General features: G+C 42.2%; 1 protein-coding gene across 1 annotated transcript in view; it reads right to left on the bottom strand.

Moving 5' to 3' along the window:
* Positions 1 to 19,548, bottom strand: part of ACVR1C (activin A receptor type 1C) — a 102,169-nt gene that overhangs the window by 11,238 nt on the left and 71,383 nt on the right. The window contains exons 3-4 of the mRNA XM_083154021.1: positions 9,803 to 10,042; positions 6,343 to 6,573 (exon numbers count right to left, since the gene is read on the bottom strand). Coding sequence (XP_083010147.1) covers positions 6,343 to 6,573; positions 9,803 to 10,042 — 471 coding nt within the window. The remainder of the gene's footprint in view (positions 1 to 6,342; positions 6,574 to 9,802; positions 10,043 to 19,548) is intronic.

Here is a 19,548-nt window from a genome sequence, read left to right as displayed (position 1 = left end):
GTATCTTATATTCTACCCAATATCTGCTCCCAGTATCTTATATACTACCCCATATCTGCTCCCAGTATATTATATAATACCCCATATTTGCTCCCAGTATCTTATATACTACCCATATCTGCTCCCAGTACCTCTTATATACTACCCCATATCTGCTCCTAGTATCTTATATACTACCCAATATCTGCTCCCAGTATCTTATATACTACCCCATATCTGCTCCTAATATATTATATACTACCCCATATCTGCTCCCAGTATCTTATATACTACCCCATATTTGCTCCCAGTATCTTATATACTACCCATATCTGCTCCCAGTACCTCTTATATACTACCCCATATCTGCTCCTAGTATCTTATATTCTACCCAATATCTGCTCCCAGTATCTTATATACTACCCCATATCTGCTCCCAGTATATTATATAATACCCCATATTTGCTCCCAGTATCTTATATACTACCCATATCTGCTCCCAGTACCTCTTATATACTACCCCATATCTGCTCCTAGTATCTTATATACTACCCAATATCTGCTCCCAGTATCTCTTATATACTTCCCCATATCTGTTCCTAGTATCTTATATACTACCCCATATCTGCTCCCAGTATCTTATATACTACCCCATATCTGCTCCCAGTATCTTATATACTACCCATATCTGCTCCCAGTATCTCTTATATACTTCCCCATATCTGCTCCCAGTATCTTATATACTACCCCATATCTGCTCCCAGTATATTATATAATACCCCATATCTGCTCCAAGTATCTTATATACTACCCCATATTTGCTCCCAGTATCTTATATACTACCCCATATCTGCTCCCAGTATCTCTTATATACTACCCCATATCTGCTCCTAATATATTATATACTACCCCATATCTGCTCCCAGTATCTTATATACTACCCCATATCTGCTCCCAGTATCTTATATACTACCCATATCTGCTACCAGTATATTATATAATACCCCATATCTGCTCCCAGTATCTTATATACTACCCCATATTTGCTCCCAGTATCTTATATACTACCCATATCTGCTCCCAGTACCTCTTATATACTACCCCATATCTGCTCCTAGTATCTTATATTCTACCCAATATCTGCTCCCAGTATCTTATATACTACCCCATATCTGCTCCCAGTATATTATATAATACCCCATATCTGCTCCCAGTATCTTATATACTACCCCATATTTGCTCCCAGTATCTTATATACTACCCATATCTGCTCCCAGTACCTCTTATATACTACCCCATATCTGCTCCTAGTATCTTATATACTACCCAATATCTGCTCCCAGTATCTTATATACTACCCCATATCTGCTCCCAGTATATTATATAATACCCCATATCTGCTCCCAGTATCTTATATACTACCCCATATTTGCTCCCAGTATCTTATATACTACCCCATATTTGCTCCCAGTACCTTATATACTACCCATATCTACTCCCAGTATCTTATATATTACTCCATATCTGCTCCCAGTATATTATATACTACCCCATATCTGCTCCCAGTATCATATCTACTACCCCATATCAGCTCCCAGTATCTTATATGCTACCCCATATCTGCTTCTAGTATCTTATATACTACTGAATATCTGCTCCCAGTATCTCTTATATACTACCCCATATCTGCTCCCAGTAATTATATACTACTGAATATCTGCTCCCAGTATCTCTTATATACTACCCCATATCTGCTCCCAGTATCATATATACTACCCATATATGCTCCTAGTATCTCTTATGCTGCTTTCACATCGCTTAAAACGTTTTTAAAATGGGTCAGACAGCCTTAACCCCTTTCACACCGCATATCATAAACGGTATATTACCCGTTTAAGTGCGGTCTGAAAGGGGTATTACAGTTTCAATTCCGTTTTGTCCCATCGCATTACACAGGGACATTGAAATGGGTAGGACCCTGCTTTTATCGGTTTTGAATTACCGGTTTTCTTGAACCGGTAAATTCAAAACGGACTTTTCACACAACAAATATTACCATTTTGAAACGTTAAAAAAACTGTAAATTTTACCTGGTAATAAGTGCGGTCTGAAAGGGGTATAATATACTACCCCATATATGCTCCCAGTATCTCTTATATACTACCCCCCATCTGCTTTCAGTATCTTCTATACTCCTCATATCTGCTCCCAGTATCTCTTATATACTACCCATATCTGCTGCCAGTATCTTATATACTACCCCAAATCTACTCTTAGTATGTTATATACTACCCCATATCTGCTCCCGGTATCTCTTAACGCTGGTTAATACCTCTAACCCATTATCTCATATATACTACTCCATGTCTGCTCCCAGTATCTTATATACTACCCCACATCTGCTCCCAGTATCTCTTATCTACTACCCCATATCTGCTCCCAGTATCTCTTATATACTACCCCACATCTGCTCTCAGTATCTTATATACTACCCAAATCTGCTCCCAGTATCTTATATACTACTGCATGTCTCCACCAAGTATCTTATATACTGCCCCATACTTGTTCCCAGTATCTCAGAATTTATTACATTCCCACCAGCCAAGAGTAGTTACCAACCTGATATCTCTGTCACTGTTGACAACTCAACAGTCTATTCTACCCTACAAGCTTGCTACCTAGGTGTCTGCCTTGCCTCTGAACTGTCCTTTATTCCACATATTCAATCTGTCTCTAAATCATGTTACATGCATCTAAGAAAACATATCCAAATTTTGACCGTATCTTACACAAGTCACTGCAAAATCTGTAATCCATGCGCTCATTATCTCATGCATTGATTATTGTAATAGTCTCATTACCGATCTTCCTAAGAAAAGACTCTCACCGCTACAATCCATTTTGAATGCAGCTGCAAGGCTGTGCTTCCTGTCTAGACGTTCAAGTCTGCTGATACACTCTGTCAGTCCCTCCATTGGTTGCCTGTATTCTACCGTATTCAATATACAGTTCACTATATTTCTATACAAAGCCATTAACCTGACTACACCAACATACATCTCTTATCTCAAAATAAATCCCCACCTGACCTCTCCACACAAGATAAATGTCTCTCATCGACACTCATTACTAGATCCCATTCACAATTGCAGGACTTTCTTCAGGCAGCACCCACCCTATGGAATGCCCTTCCACACACATTAAGACTCTTCTTTAGTCTCCAAGCTTTCAAGTGCCTGAAAACTCACCTCCTCTGGCAAACGTATCATATTCCAGAGCCTCCACATAACCTCCAGTAGCATTCATATCTAATTGCATCCTTAAAGGACTGTCTTGCAATCTGGTGGTACTGCTATGCTATAGATTCCTATCTTTATGTATTCCTCCTATTATCTGTTTGTTGCGAGCAGGGCCCTCCTATCTCTATGTCGGTCTGTTACTACCCTTTTTTTTATATCACTGTTGCATCTGTATCTTGCGAGAAGGAAGGAGGCTAAGAAGGTAATTAAACATGCAAAAGCACAACCTTTAGAGAAAACAGCCAGTTGATGGACAAAGGAGAATACAGAGAATTATAAAGTTAAGACAGAGAGTGAGTGACTAATCAGAGGAGACACAGCAATAGTAGAGCAACTAAATAATGACTTTTGTTCAGTATTCACTACAGACAGAGAAGGGCATAGGCCACAGTTAAGTTGCAAGTACAGTCATAAAAATTAGGTACCGATGTGGCCACATTCTTCATGCCTAAATATGTATGCACAGGTACACATATTGTGGCGTGGGTGAGAAGGTCCTAACATACAGATGGGTCACGGTCCATCTTTGCTGGGGATGGCGCTGGCGTCGCCAGCCGCCATCCCCCGCCAGCGCCATGGCGATCGTGAGAAGGGGGCGCGCGCGCACGAGAGGCGCGCGCGCCCCCTTCCGACGGCGCTTCCAAACGTTTCCCCGGGTCCCCGCCGGCTTGCCGGCGGTAACCCGGGGTCCCCGCCGCCTGCCCGCATCCCCCCTAACCCCCCCCTAACCCCGTCCGTCTCCCTGAGGCGGAGACGGACAGGGTTTCCGCCACGCTAGCGACGGAGACTGAGACGCGCGTGCGCGTGAGACGCACGCGCGTCTCAGTCTCCTCGCTGGCGAGGCTGCTGGCGGGTCGCCAGCGCGTACGTTCTGGCGACCCGCCAGCAAGGATGTACAATGACCCATCTGTATCTCTCTGAAAAGGGAGAAATCTATGGGGCCAGATGGGACACATCTAAAGATACAAAAAGAGCTTAAAGGGGTCCTAGTAGCTCTGTTAACAATTTTACTCATCAAAGGGTGTGTATAAGGGTTAACTGCAGCGCTGGAAAAATATGTAAAAAATTTGTAGGATATGCAGGATTAATATCCACATCAATTTTGGAAATACTAAAGGATTGAAATTTCCTGTTAGGGTTCAGCAGCAGCAGGAAAAAGAGCGCTTGGGACTGTTTGGACTGACTTTTTAAAAATGTTTTTACTCATCAGTCATTAGCTACAGGTGTAATTCTAGAGGAAAGGAAAAAGAGCAAATGTTGTATCATTGCACAAAAGCGGAAGCGAGGAAGAGGCAAGTAATTACCGATCAGTGAGCCTTACATCAGTGTAGGGGAAATAACGGAAACACTTTGAAAAATAAAGAGTTGTGGAATATCTTCAGCAATTTACAGGATCCCAAACTGTAAGGGGAAAGGTCATGCCAAACAAATTGTATTGAAATATTTGACTGCGTGACTAAAGTAAAAGATCAAGAGGGGGCCGTAGGTCTCGCTTATCTAGATTTCAGTAAGGCTTTTGATATGGTCCCACATTGCAAACTGCTAAACACACTTGAAGGCTTGTGATTGGATTCTATGACTGTTGAATAGATAAGATCTTGGTTGCAGTATACTAAACATAGAGTTATAGTAAACATATATGTGTACACATGAATAATCTACATGGAAATAATGGGGGTGATTGTGGTTTGATTTCAAAAGCAAACTCCTTCTTTAATGGACAAAACCATGTGGACTGCAGGTGAGGCAGATTTAACATGTCCAGAGAGAGTTACATTTGGGTGAGTTACATTTGTGCAGAGTAAATACTGGCTGCTTTATTTTTACACTGCAATTTAGATTTAAGTTTGAACACACCCCACCCAAATGTAACTCTCTTTGTACATGTTACATATGCCCCACCCGCAGTGCACATGGTTTTGTCCACTAAAGAAGGAGTTTGCTCAGTGGCGTAACTATAAATTTTGCTCCCCCCTGCAAAAAATGTTTGTGCCCCCCCCCCCAATGCTTTTAATATAAAAAATACATAAAAATTTGCTGCCTCAACTTTTCTAACTTCAAACAGGAGGCAGCAGGTGGGAGATTAGCGAAAGCACCGATAGGCAGAAGGGTTGGGCAGACCAAGGAGGTGAGGCGAGGGAACAATTCCAAATCTGCTCTAGAGGCATTTTTGAGGTAAAAGAGGCACAAGCAGCAGACTCAGACTCCCTACACAGCTTTCTGAGGGACCCTGCAGCCTCACCCCAGCAGCGCAGGCTCATCAATATAATTAAAGATATAACATTATGCCCATAGCCAGCCAGCTTGCGATGCTAAGGCAACGATCCTATAGCCTAGACAGGCATCTCCCACATCACCAGGGGCTTCAGCTCCTGCATGCTGCCTCAGGGGCCAGGAGCTGTCGGGTAGCAGCCATGTTGCCCGGTGCACCAAGGCTCACCTTTCTTAGCCTTATCCAGGGGGTTGTTCTGCACCCGCAGCCGCTGGTCCAGGATGTACAGTATCTCCCCTCCCAGGGGAGCAGCGGAAGAGTGCGGAGAGACATGGCCGGCGGCCCGAGGGAGAGCGGGGACACTGGAGTAACACAGGGTAATGTTAACAACACAGCGATCACAGCTGACAGAGGGCGAGTTAGCTGGGAGGCTGGGTGTCACTGGGAGCGGATACTTGTACACGGTTCAGGCCGTCTGTGATCCCGGGTCTTCAGCCACCCGCTCTCTCTACTGTCTTAGGCCGCAGACACCGCTGTGCAGTTGCTTGGTATGCGGGCACCGGCGTACGGTGCCCTCGCTGCTGTCTGCTCCCCCAAGCGGCAGCGGGGGCTGCCTTACACTAGCTACGCCACTGAGTTTGCTTTTGCAAACCAACCAGAATCAGATCCAATATGTATGGTGCAATATGTTTACATTGAAATTACAAGAACCATGTTTTACTTTCACTTAGGGTATTTTTGGTAATACCTTGTTGTCGTTTAATAGCCCTTATAGCGCATATCTTCCCCCATTTCCCTAATATAGAAATTACTCTTGTCGCAATCTTGTGTTATATGATATAGGACATTTACCTTTGTTGTCAGCAGCTATGAAACCAAGGATATTTTCATGTCTCAGCATTACAGTCTGATAGATTTCTGCTTCACGGAACCATGACCTCTCATCTCGAGAGGAGAAAATTTTTACAGCGACATCTTCTCCGCACCACTTTCCTCTCCAAACTTCTCCAAACCGCCCTTTGCCAACTACTTCCTGAATGAGAACTGTCCTTGCAATAGTTCTCTGAACAAGCAAAGGTAAGCCTGCCAAGAGAAAGGAGATGTTCTAGAGCATAAATGAAACCGTCCGCTGACAGTATGGCATTTCACTCACAAATATATCTAAACTCAAAACTGTTTACATCAAGTTATTATTAAGTTTATAGCAATTTTATAAGATATATATATATATATATTATTATTATTATATTTATATATATATATATATATATATATATATATATATAATATTAAAGAAAATAAATAAAAAATAAAAATAGAGAAAGAAAGAAAAGAAAGAAATAAGAAAACAAGGAAAGAAAGAAAAATAAAGAAAGAAAAATAGAGAACAAAAGGAAGAGATGGAAAGAAAGAAAGAAAGAAAGAAAGAAAGAAAGAAAGAAAGAAAGAAAAAGAAAGAGATGGAAAGAAAGAAAAATAAAAAAAATAAAAATAGAGAAGAAAAGAAAGAAAGAAAAATAGGGAAAGGAAAGAAAAGAGTGTACAGATTAAGCAGGATTTATTACAGTGCATAATGACCCATGCCACATATAACTGGAAATGATTAGAACATTCACAGCTATATTACAGCAATCAATTACTGTATGTTTCACAAAACTGTAGTCTCCATTTAATCCTTGGCCATAGTGCACCTTTCAGGGTAATAAACTCGTCTCCAGCTATAATTATAAAACAAGACCCTGCTACATTGTAACTGTATATGCTCCACTGCTGCTGTGCGAAATCCTCTCCTCTGTGATCTCAGAGCAGAATTTTACCTTCTGTAAGTAAACCCTTACACCAGGCACATGATAAATAAGAACAAAGTCCATTCATTGTGTAGTATAAAACCTTTTCATTACAGGTTTAAACAGCTTTTACACTATGGCTATCATTTAAATATAGTGGATGCAGGATGCCAAACTACACCACACACCATAAGCACATTGACTGTGGGAACGCGGGACTCCGACTGGATTTGTTGATGCCATCAGCAATGGTGGATAAGCATTGGCAGGATTTAGTAAAAAATACATAAATGGGTTCTAATATAAGCATAGTTGCCTACCCTCCTGAATTCTGCAGGAGACCCCCTGAAATAGCAGCAATCTCCCTCTCTCCCTCATTAGTCTAACAATCTCCCTCATTTCACCTAGCCCACATTACACTGTTACATCATAGTTACCTACCCTCCTGCATTCTGCAGGAGACTTCCTGAAATAGCAGCAATCTCCCTCTCTCCCTCATTAGTCTAACAATCTCCCTCATTTCACCTAACCCACATTACACTGTTACATCATAGTTACCTACCCTCCTGCATTCTGCAGGAGACTTCCTGAAATAGCAGCAATCTCCCTCTCTCCCTCATTAGTCTAACAATCTCCCTCATGTCACCTAGCCCACATTACAGTGTTACATTTTTTTGGGGGAAAAAGAATGAGATATAGATACATTTACATTGAATCATCAGCACCATCTCCCAGTAGTTTAGTAAGTACAGTAGCTCTTACTAACTGCTTTGGGGCTCATCTACATGTGGATATAAATAATTTTACAAGATTCCTCTCAGATGTAGCAGTACACAGCCAAGTTTACAATCTCTTTTGCCTATCTCTCCATATATGGAACTAGACACGCCCTTTGGGTGGAGCATGACACACCCCCTCAGTGGGGCTGGGCAAAATTCTACTACCCACTATAATCTCCCTGAAACTGGTTTTCAAAGTAGGCAAGTATGGATATAAGATAGTTCCTGCAACATGTTAGGAAAGTGATCCCATATACAGGCCCATAGGAATATGTTTGCTGAATGTACCCCATTGGCTACAGGTAACACTATCTGAATATGTGCATTAATCCCTTATATGCCTGAACACTATTAAATATGTTTTAGGCATAAGCTGAGATATTCCGATGTACACATTAATGCTGTGATAGGCACATTACAGTAGCATAGGCACATTACAGTAATGCTGTGATAGGCACATTACAGTAGCATAGGCACATTACAGTAATGCTGTGATAGGCACATTACAGTAGCGTAGGCACTTTACAGTAATGCTGTGATAGGCACATTACAGTAGCAAAGGCACATTACAGTATTGCTGTGATAGGCACAGTACAGTAGCAAAGGCACTTTACAATAATGCTGTGATAAAAATCAATGAAAATCAACCTTTAGTAAATATACCCCTTATGTGTAGACTATCTACAGTATGCACTAAATTACAGAGGGAAAATTAATTGTACTGCATATTTGAGCTATATGAATCTTGTGATACTTCCAAGAGAAACATCTTTTAAAGTGAATGGCTTTCCACTTATATTGCTTATATTGGTCTGGCCAGATGATCATGGTAGGGATCTCAAAATGTAATTTATAAAATATAAAGTGGATATGGAACCTTTGCTTATATTGTTTTAAATAAAACTGTGACATTGGGCATTGCATTCTACCAACACTTTGCAGATGAACCAATAAATATTATTAATGTTTTTATTGTGATTTCTTTGCGGACAAATACATTTTTTCTATTTTCTATTATTTTTGCCTTGCATATGTATGTTTAACTTATTTATTTATGTAAGGTTTCTTATATAGCGCATACATATTCCACAGTGCTTTTTTTTATGGTTAATTTGTTGGGTGCCAATTAGCCTACCAGTATATATATATATTTTTTGGATTGTGGGAGGAAACCGGAGTACCCAAAGGAAACCCACGCAAGTACAGGGAGAATATACAAACTCCGCACAGTTAGAGCCATGGTGGGAATCAAACCCATGACCTCAGCACTGTGAGGCAGTAATACTACCATTACACCATCCGTACTGCCCCGTATAACTTGTATATATTATAATTATTATTACATTTTATAAGGCACCAAAGGTTAGTAAGTTTTATTTCTAAAGCATACTTTCTCCAAGAGGACTCCTGGTGCTATAAGTGAGAAGAGATGTGGGTACAGACAGTCGCTGTGTATCCGAGAGCTGTAATTGCAGTGCGAGAGAAGAGGCCTGTAAGAACAGGAGGGAAGAGGGCCCTGCTCCAAGGAGCTTACAATCTAGAGGGAGACAGACAGGTGGCATGTGATGCAGGCAAGGTATGTAACTTTACAGAATGTAAGAACTAATGGATCATATGGTATGCACAGATACAGATTATACTGTAGATATATAATAATCACCCAGCTACTGCAGTTTATAACAGGAATGGAAAAGTTGTGCAAATAGGTGTAGTGCCTGTGTGGCACTGACACAGGACTGTACTCACCAGACCCAGATCCTGATGTTGTCATATCATAGATGAGATCTTTCAGGCATTTGCCGTCAGGGTCCAGGTTACAGTCAGTAAGCGGCTCCTCTATGCACTGCCGCTTTGTTTTCATGTATGCACAGTACCGCCGCTGGCAGGTGTAGACTGTCAGCATTATGGCTATGGACAGGACACATATTGGAATGGTTACCATTACCGTCAGTTCCACATGTCCAAAATGGGATGCACTTGGAGATGCTAAAGTGTAAAAAAGAGAGACATAAAATGATTACTAAATTACAAAATGTATCAGGTGTATTGTTATGGAAACATATATAATAAAATGGACGAAAAATACACAGGGCCTATTAGCCCAGATAAAACCTCAGGAATAAAAAACTTAACTTTTCAGCAATTTTTCCAGATGTTTTACTGTACCAATGTTTTTTTTTCTATTGGCTATCCAATCCAAAAGTATAAGATCTCCCCAAAACACACAGGATAAGTGAAGACGCAGTCTGATTTTCACCTTAAAGGCAGACATAGCAAATCCCCAAGTAAGCGGTGGCACTTTCCAGCTGATCAGGGCTAATTGAGCAGCCCCCAGTGAGCCTATTACTGGTGATCTGCGATCGTGGGTAACAGGGTACCGACCACAGAGGTACAAGTACAGCCACGTTCTTCCCCTCTCATAAAATACACAAAATAATTCTGCACTGGTTTTCAGGGGTATCTGCAAATATTACCTATCCCCGGCATTTATGTACAGATGCCTTCAATATCTATAGCTGCCCCCTGTACATAAATGCCTGGGATACATAGGCCCATATTGAATGCGGCCGGCGAGGGGGTTAAATGGCAGGGATCACCGAAAAATAGCAACCCTCGCCGTTTAACCCCTGCGCCGGCCTCTCACCCTAGTCTGGGGAACCCTTGCTGTCAGAGGACAGCGAGGATTCCCCCAAACAGTGTGGCTCGTGGCTAATGCAGGGAGCCCACTGCATTTAGGTGCAGGCCTCGCTGTATTAGCGGCCCCACATCGTTTCCCCTTTGCTGCAAAAACCTAGCAACAGGGAAACGACGTGTGCAGGGGGGTCAGTTAAATACTGACCGTGTGAGCTGTGACAGGAAGCAGGCAACACTGCTCGCTGCCACAGCTTGCAAAAACCATTGAATATACCCCATAATATTTGCAAGTAGCAACATAAAAATACAACAAAAAAAATGTTTTTTAGGGGAACCTTCAAATATAACATATAACCAGCATTTATGTACAGGCATGCGCACAGCATCTATTCCTGCAGCCTGAGGGGCTGGTGGCATAGCCTGCAGCTTACGGAGCTGCTGGGCATGCCCCCACAGCGGCTAAAATGGAGCGTGGCCTCGCGGCAGCACGCAAGTAAGGCCACGTCCCTTTCCAGTAGGCCGCGCCCCCAATCTCTTTGGGACATTCACAAGTTGGGAGGTATGACCAATCAGCTTTGAAGTAGCATGTATCAAGTAAACTTATAAGCAGGGCCGAAACTAGGGTTTCTGGTGCCCGGGGCAAGACATACATTTAGTGCCCCCCCCCCCCAAAAAAAAAAAAATTATATATATATATATATATTTTTTTTTTTTTCAGAAGCAGGCACACTTTTGGCAGTTGGTTTTGCACAGAAAGAAAAACATTAATCAGAAGCCATTTATGTGCTTACAGACAGCAGAAGGGTGACATTAAACAGGGACAGTGCGCGCTAAAAATTTAGGGCCTTTTTTTTGGGGGGGGGGGGGGGGGGGAAGTGGTGTGGTCACATAGTAGTATCAATTCACATTATAGAACACACCGTAATGCCCAGTACACATTCCAGCACACACCGTAATGCCCAGAGCACATTACACCACAAACCGTAACGCCCAGAGCAAATTACACCACAAACCGTAATGCCCAGTACACATTATAGCACACACCATAATGCCCAGTACACATTATAGCACACACCGTTATGCCCAGTACACATTATAACACACATCATAATGCCCAGTACACATTATAGCACACACCGTTATGCCCAGTACACATTATAACACACACCGTAATGCCCAGTACACATTATAGCACACACCGTAATGCCCAGTACACATTATAGCACACACCGTTATGCCCAGTACACATTATAACACACACCATAATGCCCAGTACACATTATAGCACACACCGTTATGCCCAGTACACATTATAACACACACCATAATGCCCAGTACACATTATAGCACACACCGTTATGCCCAGTACACATTATAACACACACCGTAATGCCCAGTACACATTATAGCACACACCGTTATGCCCAGTACACATTAATAGCACACACCGTTATGCCCAGTACACATTATAGCACACACCGTTATGCCCAGTATATATTATAGCACATAAGTGCTGCTTACCTACATGCTTGATGCCAGGGGTTATATGCTCCTTGCAGGGGTTACATGCTTGATGCCAGGGGTTACATGCTTGATGCCAGGGGTTACATGCTTGATGCCAGGGGTTATATGCTTGATGCCAGGGGTTACATGCTGGTTGGTGGTGCTTGGGGATGACCATAAGGGGCGGGGGCATTTTATGGCCGTTGCTGGGGGGAAGGGAAGCATTTTGTGCTCGTTGCCCAGGGGTTGGAGAAGCTGGCATGTTGCTCAGCATGCTGTCAGTGCGGCGGGGGACTGGATGTGGCTGGAAGAGCTGACAAGCTGCTCTTCTAGCCACATCCAGTCCCCCGCTGCGCTGACAGCCCGCTCACCTCTTCTTCTGAGAGCGGCTGTCAGATTTCATAGCCGCATCGCGTCCGTCCCCCCGCGCTCAGCAGTGGCATAGACTTACATTGTGGGGGGCGGGCGGGCGGCCAAAGGACACACGCACGAGTCTGTGTGCGACTGTGACAAAACCTGCAGTGATTGGCTGCCGGGTGGCCACTGAGCAATGATTGGGTCCCCGGCGGCCGCTGCAGTGATTGGTTCAGGTACAGCACAGCGCGTCCTCGGGGACCCCTTCAGTTTTAAAAACTGAGTCCCCGGGGGGGGGGTGACAGTATTGCGCCCCCCCCCCTCCAGCGCCCGGTGCGCGTGACCCCCTAGCCCCCCCCCCCCCCTAGTTACGGCCCTGTTATAAGTACAGTAGAAGCTTATTCGTTGCAATGGACAACTTAGTCTCTGGTCCACTTGTCCACTCTTCTCAATCACTAAATAACCAGCCTACAACTCCTACTGTAAATCATACAGACTTTAGGTGTCACCAATGAGTTCTGTTATCATATGCTCATCACAAAAATTTGAGGTGACTTCAGTATAAGTTACCATAAGGAAAACAATATTCTCTATAATCAATAAGGTTACATAATGATCCCTGAATGAATAACTCACTGGTCATAAAACAACATCAGTAATCACTGTTTGTATAGATAATATGTATGTTGTATATACAGCATAGTAGCAGTAATTGTGAATTATCATTTATTAAGTAACACTGACCAAAACACAACATACCAATGTACTGTATAGTATAATATAATATAATATAAAGAACATAGCAATAATCTATGGCTTGAGCTCTCATTCTGTAACAAGAGCACCCTCTACTGGATATAAATGGTTATTGCTTATGGTTCATTAGTTTTGTAACAGGTCTCATCGTAATCTGCGGCTCTTTACGTGAAAAACTCTTACATAATGATAATGTGTGCCTTAGCGACCAGAATTTTTTTTTTTAAACAAAAGTAAGTCCCTTTCACAGTTTTTATATTTTAGTTTGTATTATAAAAAATAATTATTACGGAATTATTAAGACTTAGGGGCCCATTTATCAAATCATACTTGCGGCTAAATCCCCGAAAACGCACGTTTTCGGGGTTTAGCCGCAAATATTAAGTATCACCTAAATGTATCATAGGGGGACCGCAGCAGGAATCTCTGATCCCTGCTGCGATCCTCCCTGCAGTGCCGCCGGCCGCATCCCCCATAGGTTTCTATGGGGAATGCGAAGCTGCCCAATGTATCAACATCGGGCAGCCCGGCATCGCACCCCTGGGCTATCGTCATTCTGCTGTAAGAGGGGTCGGCGGGGGTCAGCGCATAACCGAGCATGCGCTGACCTCCCGGCTTCCGGGTTAGGGCTTCGCAGGGACGGGCTCCTTTCGTAGCGACGGGCTCCTTTCGTAGCCCTGTCCCTGCGCCCTTAAAAATGATACATTCCCCCGATATGATCGCATTTTACAATGCGATCATGGGCGGTAATATTCCGCCCAGATCGCATTGTAAATGCGATCATGATAAATGGGCCCCTAAGTAACACAAAACCCTACACAATGTCAAATAATAGTATTGTCACATATATCTCCTATTTAAAATAGAAAAGTTGATGAAAATATGACAAATTAGTCAATGGTACCGTTTCCACCATTTTGTTCTAAATGATTTTTATTTTTTTATTATCCCTTCGTTGCATTTTTTTAAATATATATATATTCATGCTTCTTGTGTATTGTACTGACAAGGAAGAATAATGAAATAAAATCACAGGCAAAAAATAAGAGATTTATAAAAAAAAAACGCTCTGTAGCAAATAGTTCACAACATGAAACGGTTGACTGGCTGAGTTTCAAGTGTTTTATAGTGAGATGTTTGGGTATGTAGCAAATTTTCAACAGTATGCAACGAAGGGTTAACATTTCCTTTTGTAGCGCAGCAAACTAAGTTGTGTTTTACAATTGGAAATGGTGATAAAACAAACTGGGTATTTCCAGAGTCAAAATGGTTGGAGGGCCCTGCTTGCAAGCTTCCAATTTATAGATTGACGTATTTGAAATGTTAATTGCAAATAAAATGCAGACAATAATCAATTAAATAAGTAACTAACTATCCCCTTTAATGAACACACTGTATGGCAGAAGCACCTGCACTTATATATCTCTACCCCTGACCGCTTTCTCACCCCTGAAGTCTCTCCTCTATCTCTCTCAACCCCCTGCCTGCTCTCTCTGCACTCCTGTCTCTCCTCTACCTCTCTCTCTCTCTCTCTCTCTCTCTCTCTCTCTCTCCCCCTGCCTGCTCTCTAACCCCTGTGGTCTCTCCTCCATCTATCACTACCCTCATTCTTTCTTCTGCCCTCCTACGTGGCATTGTAGTGACAATGGTGGCAAGAGCCACATAACAAAATTTCTAAATTTTGCTATGGGGCCCACAATGGTCTAGTTAGACCCCTGGTGCAGGGGATGGCCTGCTGTGCCTTAGGGCCCCCCAAGCCTCCGGGCCCCATAGCAGCTACATCCCCTGCACCCTCCATAGTTACCCCATTGTGTGCAATCTATTTGTCTCTCCCTCTTCTGTCATAGAGGAGAGTAACTCTGTTGTAGTTTCCACAAGCTTTTTGATGAGCTCCTAAGTGTGATTCTTGCACATTTGCAAATCCACAATAGTTTCATATTGTCTCCTTATTTTATTATGGTGCTTTAAGAGAATATTTAAAACCCTGGGCTAGAACATCTTAAATCTTTCCCCATATTAGTTATTTTCAATAACCTTTTCCCAAATTTGCACAGATGGTTCTTTGATCTTCATGATGAATCTGTTTGAATGACACTAACTAGCTGAGAATGACACTTATACACCTTTTGCATTGCAGCTTTAACACGGTATATTGCCTTTTTTTTACCGTTTTAAAACAGGGACAGCTGCAATGTGAAAGCTCCATTGTCAATTTACCGTTTACAGAATACCGGTATTTTGAAACGTGTTAAAAGCAGGATCCTACATGTTTAAAAAAGTGATGGGACAAAACGGATTTAAAACGGTAATACCCCTTTCAGACTGCACTTAAACGGGTAATATACCGTTTAAGCTATGCGGTGTGAAAGGGGTTAAGGCTGCCATTTTTAAAAACGTTTCAAATTACCGGGTCAAGGCCCGGTCAATGTGAAAGCAGCTTAACTAGCTGCAGGACCTCTCAGAGCTTTATATTTTTTTAATTAATTTAAAAAAAAAATTAAAATGTACACAAATGAACTTAATTCAATTATTTATATGACATCTGAAGATATCCGATTGCTTAGCAAAAGAGGTGATATCTTACGTAAACAAAATTGCTTTTTGTTTGCAGTTTAACAGGATAAAGTTTTGAATTGTTTTATTATGCGACATATCACATTACTTTGTGTTAATCAGTTATAATGATTGTCATAAAAATCCAATTTAGATTAAAGAAAAAAAAATGTAAAAAAAAACAAAAACGTGTGTGAATACTTTTACAACCATTGTATAACAATCATATTCTTTTATACGTAGTGTAATTATGAAACTTTTCATGGATTTGTTAATAAAGCCTATTTAGCTAATTAGCTCTTTGTTTGCATTTAATTGTGACAATTATAGAAATGATTCCATTGAAGGGATGGTGTCAAACCGGAATTTGCTTTCTTTGTTCTTTCAGTATTAAAATCTAAATCTAAAATTGAATCTGCATTTATTGACAATGCTACCTGAAGCATAGGGGGTTATCCAGGCCTGATCACATGGCTGCAGATTTGCAGGCCGGCGATTATTGATAGACTGCGCATGCATATGTATTGCAGCACAAATGCAGGAGGCCATCCTGTGCCAAAATCTGCCTTTTGTATCACTGGCCATACGCAAGTTGATTGACAGGAAATAATTTCATCTTCTGAGGAAACTGGTGGATTCTAATACTGGTGAAACGCGTCAAGAGAGCACCCGCAGCATCCCTTTCAGACGATCCTCCCTCCCCAGCTGAATTCAGTGTGAGTCTGTGGACTATGGAAGGTGTTAAGGATATAAAGTACTGAGATGTATTCAAAGGAACTGTTGACACTTATGACATTTATATCAAGAAAAAAAGATATTGTGTGTTCCCCCCTCAGAAATCTAACACCATTTGTCATTGGGACAATTATGGGGGTAAGAGAACATACAAACTCCAAACATATATATCTGGGAGGAGGTGGAGTACATCGTTCAGAATTGGACATTCCAGTATAAAATTCTTACTAGTAATATTGATGTAATGTTATTGTGTATTGTTTTATGAAAAGTACTGTTTATTATTTTGTTATGATTTATGACAGGGATTTTTCACCTCAGTGCGCTCTCTCTTAATCGATTGTTTGTTTTTAGTGATTGACAGGAAGTAGGTGTCTGGGCTGGTAACCTGCCATTGTTTTTAGAGTGTCAGGGAAAACGCAAGTGTGCCCGGGTGTCTGAGGGGAAGGTGTGTGATGCCAGCTCCGCCCCCGATCAGCATGTTTCTATTGCAGCCACTGAGTACGCACAGACTGCACACAGTGGTAAAATCATTTGATAGGGCAGTGGTCAGGGAGCAGGGGCAAATTACCTGAAATAGGGTAAAAAATGAAATTCTTGGGGGTAATGGACGGTCGCACTGCCGAGATACAGCCAGGCATGCATATGAATCTATATGCATGCACAGCTGTGTCTCGGCAACACGACCGTCCATTACCCCCAGGAATTTCATTTCATTGCATATAGAACCTATATATAGATTCTGTATGACGGCCATTTCGTCTACAGCATGATGGTCGACAGTTATTAGGTCAACACCATTAGGTCAACATGGGTCTAGGTTGACATGGGTCTAGGTCGACATGGTTCTAGGTCAAAAAGTCATTAGTTCGACCGGTCATTAGTTCAACAAGTCATTAGTTTGACAGTGTCCAGTTCGACAGTCAAAAGGTCAACATGGGGTTTTTCACTGTTTTTTGAGCCGACATGTGCCGACAGGTGGTTTTTTTTATGCCCTAACATCCACGAGGACGTGGTAGGAGAATAAAATAGTGTGCTCGAAGCGTTGCGAGCACAGCAAGCAATGCGAGGGGATGTGGTGCACTATAAACTGTGTCCATGTCGACTGTGTTGACATACAGGTAAAAAAACCAGAACCATGTCAACCTAGACCCATGTTGACCTTTCCCCATGTCGACCTAATGGTGTCGACCTAATGACTGTCGGCCATCATGTTGTAGACCAAATGATCCCTACCCCTGCCCGGCTGTGTGCGTTACAGTACTGTAGTGTAGTGCAGTGTGTCAGACCCTTGTGTATAACATGCTACCCTGCGTGATTCCTCGGGCCCCGCCTCCAAGTCTGTCTGCTTCTTCAGTAGAGTCAACTAGCTGCTGTGCCATCTTGGCAGCACAAATGTTGTACCACACACAGCTATTCATGGCAATCACTATCATCATCAATTGCTGCCAGGCTGTGTACCCTACTAGCAGGATATATCATCAATTTCTGGGGGTACAGTGTGTATTACAATTATATGATTTGCTTCCTTTCAAATCAAGGGGTAACGTCGGCGTATCTAAATATATTTTGGGATAAAATGTAAAAAAGTTCCCTGACCCCTGTGTTAGGGTTTAGGGAAGCTCTGGAAAAGTGATTGCAATGACACAATGTAACAGTAGGTGTCCCTGTTCCATCACATCGATTTCACAGAGCCCAAACTATGGATTTCATATATTTTGGAAGTGAGGGAAACTTGATGTTGCAAAGTGCAGTATGTTTATTTCTCAGGGAACTCATTTTCCCTATACAGCACCACAGGGGTAACAAGAACACAGTCTAGTGAACATGGGGAAGGATTAATTCAGGGTTGCCGACTTCATTAGTCTCCTCTCCGGGAGAAGCCCGGAGAGGAGAGTTTCAGCAGCCGCTCAGGGGGCGGGGCTTAAGAGTGACATCACCAAGCCCCGCCCCATGATGGTAAAACAGCGAATTCACGGATCTCCGTGGAGGGGGCGGGGCTAAAATGACGCGATTGTGCCGTTTTAGCTCCGCCCCCTCCACTGAGACCCGAGGATTGCAGCATTTTAATGCGGGAGGGTTGCCCACCCTTCCGGGGGGCTGGGAGGGGGACCCAATTTTCGGGATACTCCCGGAAATTCCGGGAGGGTCGGCAACCCTGGATTAATTAGACTGCATACTAAAAAGTTGGAAATGTATTTATTATTTATAGTTTCTTATATAGCGCAGCAGATTCCGTTGCGCTTTACGAAATGTATTCATATAACTGAAATTTGTTTCATTTGCAATTGCTGTCTACTAAATAATTTTGTTAATTAACAGAGTGATCATACTGTACCTCCCAACATGACCCTCTCCAGGAGGGACACAATGCTCTGATTCTGGACTTCTCTCTCAATTTATGATTACCATCACCTATTTTAAACAGCTTAATTGCTCAGAAAGGTGTTTCAATACATGTGATGGTAAAAATCAGGCATGTCCAACCTGTGGCCCTCCAGCTGTTGTGAAACTACGCATCCCAGCATGCCTTGCCAGAGTTTTAGCATTCCCTAATAGCAAAACTGTGGCAAGGCATGATGGAACTTGTAGTTTCACAACAGCTGGAGGGCCATCGTTTGGACATGCTATAAACTATATATAGTTTTAAGCTGTAACTATAGAAGAAGTACGTTTCAGAGAGATCCCCTTTTCTTTTCGTATAGTGGGGGGTTATACATTTAAGGCCATGCTGGTAAGAATCATTTAGTGATGTGTTCATAGAAATGAGCTGACATTTCCACCAGTTTAAACTTGCTGGAGATGTTTCTTACTGATAACGATGAAATGTAGCCAAAACATATTGGATAACATCTAGGGAATGATTGTGAAATACCAAGTGAGGATAACTGATTCCTATCTGTACCCATATACACAGAAAAGGATCCAAGTGAATTGTACAATACGTTTAATAATCA

Source organism: Crinia signifera, chromosome 7 (genome assembly GCF_055691185.1).
Source record: "Crinia signifera chromosome 7, ASM5569118v1, whole genome shotgun sequence".
Classification (NCBI taxonomy): Eukaryota; Metazoa; Chordata; class Amphibia; order Anura; family Myobatrachidae; genus Crinia; species Crinia signifera.
This window is presented reverse-complemented; position numbering and strand designations above follow the sequence as displayed.